At 43.8% G+C, this 10839-nt stretch overlaps 1 protein-coding gene across 4 annotated transcripts in view; it reads right to left on the bottom strand.

The window, feature by feature from the left end:
- Positions 1-4867: 4867 nt before the first annotated feature.
- The window catches only part of Tbc1d4 (TBC1 domain family member 4), a 233068-nt gene continuing 227096 nt past the window's right edge, over positions 4868-10839 (bottom strand). For all 4 annotated transcript variants that reach the window (XM_004651026.2, XM_004651024.2, XM_045145431.1 and 1 more), the window contains 2 exons: positions 8316-8492; positions 4868-7199 (listed from right to left, as the gene is read on the bottom strand). In XM_004651026.2, the coding sequence (XP_004651083.2) occupies positions 6966-7199; positions 8316-8492 (411 nt within the window). In that variant the 3' untranslated portion in view covers positions 4868-6965. The remainder of the gene's footprint in view (positions 7200-8315; positions 8493-10839) is intronic.

The raw sequence follows: 10839 nt of genomic DNA, 5'->3' as shown, positions 1-10839 counted from the left end.
TTTTTGTTTGTTTGCTTGTTTGAGGTAGGGTCTTGCTCTACTCCAGGCTGACCTGGAATTCACTATGCAGTCTGAGATTGGCCTCAAACTCACAGTGATCTTTTTATCTCTACCTCCCAATTGCTGGGATTAAACGTGTGTGCCATCATACCCCACAGAAAGAGAGAGAGGGCCTCTAGCAGCTGCAAACAAACTCCATATGCATATGCCACTTTGCACATCTTTCTTTATGTGGGTACTGGGGCATTGAACTTGGGTGGTTTGGCTTTGCAGACAAGTGCCTTAACTGATAAGCCCTCTCTCCTGCCATGATTTCAGTTTTGTTTTGTTTTTTTTTTTCATTTTTGGGATGTGATCTTTATTGAGTTTATCCACCAAAGTGGAAATAATGTCTGTACAAAACCAAATGTTTGTTTCTATAACTGCTGCATCACAATTAAAATCCAAACAGTTAAAAAAAAAAAAAAACAGTCTACTTAATCAAAACCCACTACTTCAGAATCAATAGCTTCTTGGAAGTCACAGTAACACTTAAATATGGTTAAGACTAGCATGCAGAAATTTAGTTGGTTGAAAAGTGTCAAGTTGGTAAGAGTTGCATAGATAACGTTCTCATTTAATTTTGGAAGTTAATTTAATTTCATTTTGGTTGAACAGCTAATTATGTTTCCAACTTGCTCAAATAGAACTACAAAAAAAGGCAAAATTGTCTTTTTCACAAAGATACAGCTGCCAATAGCATTTAGAGTGCTGAGATCATGAGGGATCCAGGCATCCTCTGGACAAAGTCTTCTGGGGTCCTTTCTTCCCAGTGACAGTTTGGTGGGTGAGTAGAAGGACACCACACCACCAGCAGTCCCAACCTTCATCAGAGCCCAGTTATTCATCTCCAAGAACAGCAAGTTGCAAGTGACGTGCGGTGATGCGTTTTACCTTCAAGTCTTTTGAGGCATCATCCCCTGCCCATTCAAGTAAGGTGAGGTACTCGGGGTTGGCAACGCTGTGCACAGGGGCCGGGGCCTGACTCGTCCACGGCTGGTTGTCCTAGATTTCAGGTGACCATGGAAACGGCCGGCTGGCTGCGGATGGGAAACCCTTTGTGTTGGCCTTTCCCTCGTCCTTTCCAGCCTGGCCATCAGTCATGCCTAAGTGTGCTGCAGCGCGCGCAAGCAAGGCAGAGGAGAGGCTGAGTCAGTCACACGGCGAGACACCTACTCTTTCCTTCTTGGAGCCGCGATTCACACTGCGCCCCTGATTTCACTTTTAAAAAGCTCACCCTTCCCTTATTGATGAAGCTTCCAGGATCCTTTTGTACATCTTCAGGTCGCACATACCCGATGATAAATAAAATATGTAGTTTAAATTGTTTGTTGTGTCTTATGTCTTGCTATTTATTGAGGGATGTGGTTGGTGGCCTCTCTATACTGGGGATGATATGAAATAAGAATTGCTGAGCAGTTCGAAAGAGCATAGAGAAAATGGGACTAGACAGAGAGCATAGAAGAATGAAATTGAGGAAGAAAGAGAAATAGGGGATGTGTGTTGAGTATATATGCATACAGCAGGTATTACCAAATGACAGGTGGCTACCAAATGTTTCCAGCACGGCCCGTTGAAAAGACATGACAGAGCTGGCGAGATGGCTCAGTGGTTAGAGGTGCTTGCTTGAGAAGACGTCTGAGCTTATCGCTTTCCGTGGGAAGGGAAATCACCAACTCTGCGGGGTTTTAATTGTGAACTGCTGAAGCAAGTCGGTTTAAAATTGCTATTTCCACGTGGTGCTTCATTAAGCTTGGGAGATGATCACGATTTGATAGTTCAAGGTTAAAGCTGGGGACATGGCTTGGTGGTTGGTGGGTAAAATGTTTGCCTTGCATGGGGACTTGATTTCAGATCTCTAGCAGCCATGTAAAATGGCACACATGGGGGCTGGAGAGATGGCTTAGTGGTTAAGCGCTTGCCTGTGAAGCCTAAGGACCCCTGTTCGAGGCTCGATTTCCCAGGACCCACGATAGCCAGATGCACAAGGGGGTGCACGTGTCTGGAGTTCATTTGCATAGCTGGAGGCCCTGGCGCACCCATTCTCTTTCTATCTATCTGCCTTTTTCTCTCTCTGTCACTCTCAAATAAATAAATAAAAATAAAACAAAAAATTTAAAGAAATCACACACATAATAGTAGCACACACCTACGATCCCACCCCTGGGGAAGTGGACGCAGAAGAGTCCCCTTCATGTAGCTTGATGCTTGATCCATACAAGGCCATAGAGCAGCATAAAATGCTCAATAAAACTACACATCCCCTTCAATTAACCCCAACTCCTTTACCATGCTTGCCTTCGGGGTGATACTGAAGCCATCTTTGGTACACACAACTTCACCTGGAGGTGTTGAGATGCCTGTGACATTCAGCAACCCAACCCTTAATTAAACCATGTCTTCATTCCAAGGAATTCATTCCACCATAGACACCCTGGACTATCTTGAGAGAGTCAAATGCACTCAGGAAGGCAAAAGTAAGGGAGACCTTCTGTGTAGGGTGAGGTATGCAAGGCAAAAGACTTAGAAAGAGAAGGTGGTTACCCATCAAACTGAGTGCAGGATGAAACAGACAGAGACAGAGCAAGAGACCAGACTGACAGATTCTCAGTGACACTCATGAGCTTGTACTTGACCTTGAGAGGACTGGAGAGCCTATACAAGGTCATAGCCTGAGAAAACACTTGACGAGACTTACTTTTTCTTTTTAGTTTTTTGAGGTAGGGTCTCACTGTAGCCCAGGCTGACCTGGAATTCACTCTATAGTCTCAGGATGGCCTGGAACTCACAACGATCATCCTACCTCTGCCTCCCAAATTCTGGGATTAAAGGTGTGCGCCACCACGCCCAGCTGATGAGACTTACTTTTTAGGAAGGTACCTGTGTTAGGTCCTTTATTTGTTGCTGTAACCAAGTACATGCATGAAGAAGGCTTTGTTTCAGCTTAGAGTTAGGGGTGGTGTCACCCGTTATATCAGGGAAGGCCCCACAGTGGGAGCAGAAAGTTGGGTGCTCACACTGCCTCCGTAGTCAAGAAGAAAGAGAATGGGCAGGAAGTGGGGCCAGCCAATGAAAACCCCAAGGCTGGCCTCCAGTGACCCACCTCCTCTAGCAAGGCTCAGCTTCCTAAAGGTTCCACAACCTTCCGAAAGAGCACCACCAGCTGTGGACCAAATTCACAGATGTGAACCCACGGGGGACATTTCACATTCAATCTGCAAGAGAACCTTTGCTTGAGGAGAGGCACCCTGACAAGGACCAAGGGAGATAAAATGAGTTCCTTTATTTATTAGGCTCCCTCTCCATGTCCTTTACTGTCCTGTGCACCTTGAAATAGGACTAGTATCCAGCCAGACCTGGATCCACAACTTGGAGCATCGAGATGCAGACATTGAGCAAAAGGTCATGATAAAGTGGAAAAAGAATGGGTCACGATTCCCCAGTAACCACATAGAGCCAGGTGCACAAGCTGCAGGATGTGAGCTAGAAAGATGGCTTAGTGGTTAAGGCAATTGCCTATGAAGCCTATGAACCCAGGTTCAACTCCCCATTACCCACGTAAGCCAGATGAACATGGTGTTGCGTGCATCTGGAGTTTGCTTGCAGGGGCTAGCAACCCTGGCCTGCCCAAATTTTCTCTCTACATGCCTGTCTCTCTTGCTCTCTCAAATAAATAAAAAAATAAAATAAAATATTCTTAAAAGTTCAGCACAATTGAACCTGGTGGTGCATGTCTTTAATTCTAGCACTCAGGAGGAAGAGGTAGAAGGATCACCATAAATTTCAGGCCAGCCTGAGACTACAAAGTGAATTCCAGATCAGCCTGGGATAGAGGGGAACCCTACCTCAAACAAATAAAAACAAAAAAAGTGCAGCAAGTGTCTAGAGTTCACTTGCAGTGGAAAGAGATCCTCACACAATCATCCTCAATCTCTCTCTCTCTCTCCCTCCCTCCATACGTCTTTCCTTCTCTCTCACTCTCAAGTAAATAAAATACTTTTTTAAAAAAAATTTGGGGTTTATTTTTATTTATTGATTTGAGAATGACAGACAGAGAGAGAAAGAGGCAGAGAGAGAGAGAGAGAGAGAGAGAGAGAGAGAGAGAGAGAGAGAGAATGGACACGCCAGGGCTTCCAGCCACTGTAGACGAACTCCAGACACATGTGTGCCCTTGTGCATCTGGTGGGTCCTGGGGAATTGAGCCTCGAACCAGGGTCCTTAGGCTTCACAGGCAAGCGCTTAACTGCTAAGCCATCTCTCCAGCCCTCAAGTAAATAAAATACTTTTAAAAATAGTCTAAAGATCTGTTTTATACATGTAAACACATTCATATTTCACCCAAAAGTTGATGATGGGAGATAAGGGGTTTGTTTCAGCTAACAGTATTGAGGGGAAGAGTAACCATGGCAGAGAAATGATGGTAGAGCGGAGGCTGAACATCACATCTTGCCAGAGCAGTTGGCAGGAAGCAGCAAAAATGAGCTGAACTCTAAACACTGGAAAGCTGGGATAATAAGCCTCCTCTGGGTCCACCCCAGTAACACTCCTCCTTCAGTAGGCTCTACCTCCCAAACTGCCATCAGCTAGAGATTGAGTTTTCAAAATATATGAGCCTACGGGGGACATTCTACATACTCTCACAATTAGCAGCAATGCTCATTCATAAGTTTCTTAAGTTATCATTGTTGTCTTGAATTCCATCGGCAAGGTTTTTCAGCATCTCAATCATTTGAAGTAGTAACAATCCAACCTATGCAAGGATTTTTTGTTTTTTTTGTCTTTTTCTCCCTACTTGAAAAATAACAACAGTAAAACCAGCAAGCCCCAGGAAAGTGCAGCAACACGTTTATTGGAAATGACCTAGACATTGCATGATCCTGATGAAGATGGAAAAATGTGTGGAGCATCACTGGGGTCACATTTGGGGGAAAAAAAATCACAAATGAAAAAGGAAATTCATTTTCAAAAGAAAATACAGTATCCACGATATCTCAACCTCTGAACACCATAATACATCTCACAGTGTTAATTCATCAAGAATGACGTTTTACTTTAAAATGAATAACAGAAAACAACACTTTCCTTCCCCAGCCTGAAGATCTCTTTGCTACCTCTTATGCATCACACCCATAAAGCAATTTTCATCGCCATATTTCTCCTAATCCTGACAGGGGAAGAAAAAAAAATCCTACAATAAGAGTTTTCAGAAAAACCAAGCAACAAATCAGCTAGTGGCCCCCCAGTGGGAAGTGCCTGGAATCAACATGTCTTAGACCCAAGACATTACATTGACTCTCCTTGATAAGGAGGGACCAGCTGGGTTCAGGGGTGCACTGGTCCACAGTGAGAATCCGGACTTTCCAGTCTAGAAGTGTGCTTGTCATCCCTTCTTTAAGGTTTTCTGAAATCTTTAGATCTTGACTTTACAATGAATCTCGGCTTGTGTATAATGAACTCCCCACCACCACCAAAGTCCGCCTGTGAAGAGACAAGTAGTAAAAGCAGTGCTGACGATAAACACAGTTTGCAAAGGCAAAAGTGCTGCCGGCATTTTCAGAGGCACTGTCATAAAATCACCTCCACGACGGAGGACTGCTTGCACTCCACGCACGCACCCAGCACGCAGCAATGCCCCCCTGAGGCTTGCTGAGGGCGGCAGAATTCCGATCGAGGGATTGTAGGTTTTTGCTGAGCTGGGGCCTCTTTATCTTTCCCTCCCAGTGGCTTTGTACAGCTTATCCCTAAACATGTCACAGTCCATTTTCACATAAAGAGGGGTAGATGATTAAAAGTTTACTAGATTCTGTCAATGGGGGGAGGGGGAGGAAGAATCTCCAACAGTAGGGCATCTTTGGTAAATCAATCGCAATTGCTTTCGTTATCCTAAACAGAACGGAGAGAAAACTCGGGCGAGGACTTTCACAAAGTAGCCAATCCTTGTCACTCGGTAACTATAGCACCAAGTAACTGTTCACAGCTGCATTAGGTAGGAAAGTTCTACTCACTTTAGGTTCAGAATTATATTTTCCAGGCCTGGTATGTTTAGTTTAACAACAATGCTGGTTGAATGCACTATAAAATCACAACAATCTTTTTTTTTTTTTCCCTTGAGCTGTGTTGACTCAGACAGGATTCCCCACTCTCCATGTGGGCATCCAAAACCAAGCCAAATCAGACTCCACATGTGCGAAGATGCCACATGCTGATTGGCACAAAGTAGGTGGGGCAGAAGCACCCACTTTCCTAAGAAACCCAGTAGTCACCATCATTTCCCTCACATGGACAATGTCAGGAGAACTGACCACACACACACACACACACACACACACACACACACACACACAGAGCTACATAAACGTCTCCTCCTTTCCACCATTCTGTGAAACATGCTATTCTTTGGAGAAAAAAATACATTCATTTTTTTTCAAGTATATGTTACTATACAAAGATTCTCTAGCTTTGTTTCACTAGAAAGACAAAAAGATTCTTCATGTGAGTGCAAAGGGGATGCTCACTTGAACTTCCCTTTGGTGTGGATCTCATGGAGTTCTGTCTAAAAAAAAAACTGCTCTAAATATAGGTCTACTCATTTTATTTGGAAGCGTGAACTCTTCTTGTCCATTTCATTCATATATGTGTGTGTGTGTGTGTGTGTGTGTGTGTGTGTGTGTGTGTGTGTGTGCGTGTATGTATGTATGTATATATATATGTACATCGTTGGCAACATCCAGGAGAGAAAACCAGTCTGGATGTCCGTACAATGGCTTAGGAGTGGCAGGCTCTGAGGAGAGCTAAGGGGCCTGCTGATGAGAGCTCAGCACCAGCAGAAGGTGGCCCACCGGCTTCCGGTTCAGCTTGCACGGTTGGATGCAGGCCTCTGCTCTCTGGCAGCCTAAAGCGACTTCCTGGGAGGCCCACGTGTTCAGTTACGGCTTGTTTCCCGCCTTGCCCCTGTCATTGGGGACGCAGATCAGGTCTCTCAGCGGCAGTTCACAGTTGGCCAGAGCATCTGCTGGCAGCAGCTTCCGGATTTGTTCCACTGTCTTTTGATAAGCCATCTTTTCCTGTTCCAGGGTCCGGATTAAAGTCTTCATTTTGGTCTCTCTGGTCAAAAGATTTTCCAGGTTGGATTCCAAGGCCTGGATTTTAGCATGAGCCACCTGCTTGGCAAGAAAATAAACATGTCATAGAATCAAAACTTTTAAGAGTCTAGTTGTTTATGATATTAACAGCCATGCCTCATATGGTTGCTAACCAATTATATCAAACTAGTCAATAAAATATTGTAGAGATTTTTTTTTTTTTAGTTTGCTCAAAAGTATAAGTATTGGAGGCCTAGAGAGATGGCTCCACCATTAAGGCATTTGCCTGTGAAGCCAAAGGACCTAGGTTCAATTCCCCATGACCTATGTAAGCCAGATCCACAAGGTCGCGCGTGCAGCTAGTGTTCATTCAAAGTGGCTGAAGGTCCTGGAGTGCCCAATCTTTCTTTCTCTTTCTCTCTCTGTCTCTCCATCTCTTTATCTTTCTCTCAAATAAATAAAATATAATAAAAAATATGTGCTAGAAATTAGAGATATAGGCCAGGCGTGGTGGCGCATGCCTTTAATCCCAGCACTCGGGTGGCAGAGGCAGGAGGATCACCGTGAGTTTGAGGCCACTCTGAGACTACATAGTGAATTCCAGGTCAGCCTGGGCTAGAGCGAGACCCTACTTCAAAAAAAAAAAAAAAAAAACAGAATTAGAGATATAAGCTCAGTGGTACAGTTCTTGTCTAACATATATGGCAGCCTGGATTCAATCCCCAGCAACAACAAATATTAAGTATATACACATGTATATCTCATGTACACACATCTATGTACACACACAACTGTAATACTGGCATGATTCATATCCTCCCATTGGTCATAGCAAGTGATGCAATACTACATCATTACCCATGATGTTGGGGTCCTCACTCATACCCACTGATGCTCTCTGTTTGAGGGGGGCTGGGCCTGGATGAAGAAGGAACAGAACATTCCTGACTCTTGCTGACGCAGGTCAAAGAGGCTGGTAATCCTATGGCCCACAGTTTCTTCACTATTTAAGCAGCATGGTGCTGTCCCCACCAAGCCCCCAAACCCCTGACCCCAGCACATGGGAAACCAATGAACTCCGCTGACTCCCAGTCGCCAGTGGTTTAACCCATACAAACATGCCCATGGCCCTAGGGAGGAGCCTGGAGGCCAGAGCCTGTATACACTTCTTTTGTCCCATCTTCATTTCCGTACCTGGAGTTTTTCTAGGAGATCCATATTCTGTCGTTTCAGCTGGCTGTTGGCTCTCTCCAGCTTCTCCAAGGATTCGTTATCTTCACAGGCAAAGGAAGATTCCTGAAGCTCGTCCTGCAGCACATGATATTCCACCTCATAGGCGTGTAACTGTTTGGAAATGTCCATCTCGAAAACCTGTAGAAGCACCGTGGGTTAGTCCAGCCACTGGCATCTAGACCGAGATGTAGTTCTTCATACAATGGTGGCTTCATGCTTATTTTCAAATATTAATGAGGAACATTAAAGCACACCAAAAAGGGGCTGGAGAGATGGCTTAGTTGTTATGGCACTTGCCTGAAAAGCCTAAGCACCCAGATTTGATTCCCCAGTACCCACATAAAGCTAGATCCACAAACTGGCACATGCATCTGGCACATGCATTTGAGGCCCTGGCATGCCTATTGTTTCTCTCTCTCTCTCTCTCTCTCTCTCTCTCTCTCCCTCTCTCTCTCTCTCTCTCCCTCCCTCCCTCCCTCCCTTTCCCCCCCCCTTCTTTCTCCTTGCAAATAAAAAAAAAAGTATAGCTTAAGCAGGGTGTGGTTACCCATGCCTTTAGTCAAAGCACTCAGGAGGCAGAGGTAGGAGACCACCATGAGTTCGAGGCCAGCCTGAGACTGCAAAGTGTGTTTTAAGTGAGGCTGGGCTACAGTGAGTCCCTACCTCAAAATAAAAAGCATCCTGTGGGGTGGGGTGCATGCTTTTAATCCCAGCACTCAGGAGGCACTGGTAGGAGGATCGCTGTGAGTTCAAGGCCATCCTAAGACTACATAGTGAATTCCAGGTCAGCCTGGGCTAGAGAGAGACCCTACTTCAAAATATAATAATAATAATGAAGCATGCCAAACAGGGCAAAACAAAAATGAATGTCCATAGAAGAACAAACTAGATACAGATTCCAATTTCCAGTGTAAGATCACATAGAATATTTCACCCCGACTGAAATATCCTCAGAATGAGAACAAGTCATGAGAATAAATTATTATCCAAGGGTATTTCACAACCATGATAATCATAATCTAGTAACTGTCTCCAAAATGTAGTATGCCAGATAAGCAACATTTACTATTGAGCAATCATTATCTATGTCAGAGATAATTATTACTCATTAGTAAGCAAAGTTGCAAAAGGGTTTGACTGCAATACTGAGTCCAAAAGCTGTTTTCAAATGCATGTGTCAATGAAGCCGAAGGGTTTGAATAAATGGCTTTTTCGTTTGCTATTTCAGGTTAGCCTCTTGGGAGTTATTTCCCTACTGCGCCACCCACATGATCCTCAAAACTGCATGTCCTGAGTAGGGGCTGGAGCTGTCAGGGTTCAACAAGGCTATGGCCACTGTGTTAGACTATTCCTAGCAAGAATAGACAGGCAGCACTGCCCCCTTGGACGCTAAGTACTCTCCAAACAAGCACTGATTTCTTTCTTTGGTTCCAGATATAGATATGGTACACTACCATATCACCATGGCACAACTACACAGACCTGCATTTATTACAGTACACTATGCATCAACATGAACACAACTATAAAGATCTGCATTTATTATGGTACACTGTCACATCACCATGGATACGACTGCACAGATCTGCATTTATTACAGTACACTGTCACATCATCATGGACACAACTGCATAGATCTGCATCAGTAGTTCGTTTGCAGTGGCTGGAGGCCTGGTGTGCCAATTCTCTCTCTCTCTCTCTCTCTCTCTCTCTCTCTCTCTCTCTCTGCCTCTTTCTCTGTCTGTCACTCTCAAATAAATAAATTAAATTAATCTGTAAAGAAAAACTGTCCAATACTTTGATTAAAAATTGGGATGGGGCTGGAGAGATAGCTTTGTAGTTAAGGTGCTTGCCTGCACAGCCTAAGGACCCAGGCTCAATTTCCCAGTACCCACGTAAGCCACATGCACAAGATGGCACATGTGATTGGAGTTTGTTTGCAGTGGCTGGAAGCCCTGGTGTGCCCATTCATATTGTCTCTCTCTAAATAAGTAAATAAATAAAATAAAATAAATTGGGATGCACAATAGCCTTTTTAGTATGTTTGCACTTAACTGAACCTATATAGATATTTATATGTGTACATAAGCAAATAGTTATGTGTAATGAGATGTTTTAAATGTTATCATCTCTAGGTGTTGAGATTTCTTTGGGCTTTTCTGTGCAATTTAAAATGTTCATAAATAAAAACTCAACAAGGTATCCTTCAACATCAGCAGTCCATTCCATAGTCAGTCCACTCAAATCCTGGTGGTATTGGTCTAACTTGAAAGGATTCTTGAGACTCTCATTACATAACACTAAGCCATATTTTCTGTGCACAGGCAGACAGTCTCACAATGCAGAAACCTTACAACATGCTCCTTTCAAAATAATGTGTTTGATCAAAGTGAAAAAAAAAAAAACCTTGGAAAAAAAACAAGACCTGCCAAGCAAAACCACATTTTTATGTTAAAGCCCTTAAATATATATAGTTAGTAAACAA

The sequence above is a fragment of the Jaculus jaculus genome, chromosome 3, assembly GCF_020740685.1.
Source record: "Jaculus jaculus isolate mJacJac1 chromosome 3, mJacJac1.mat.Y.cur, whole genome shotgun sequence".
Taxonomy (NCBI): domain Eukaryota; kingdom Metazoa; phylum Chordata; class Mammalia; order Rodentia; family Dipodidae; genus Jaculus; species Jaculus jaculus.
This window is presented reverse-complemented; position numbering and strand designations above follow the sequence as displayed.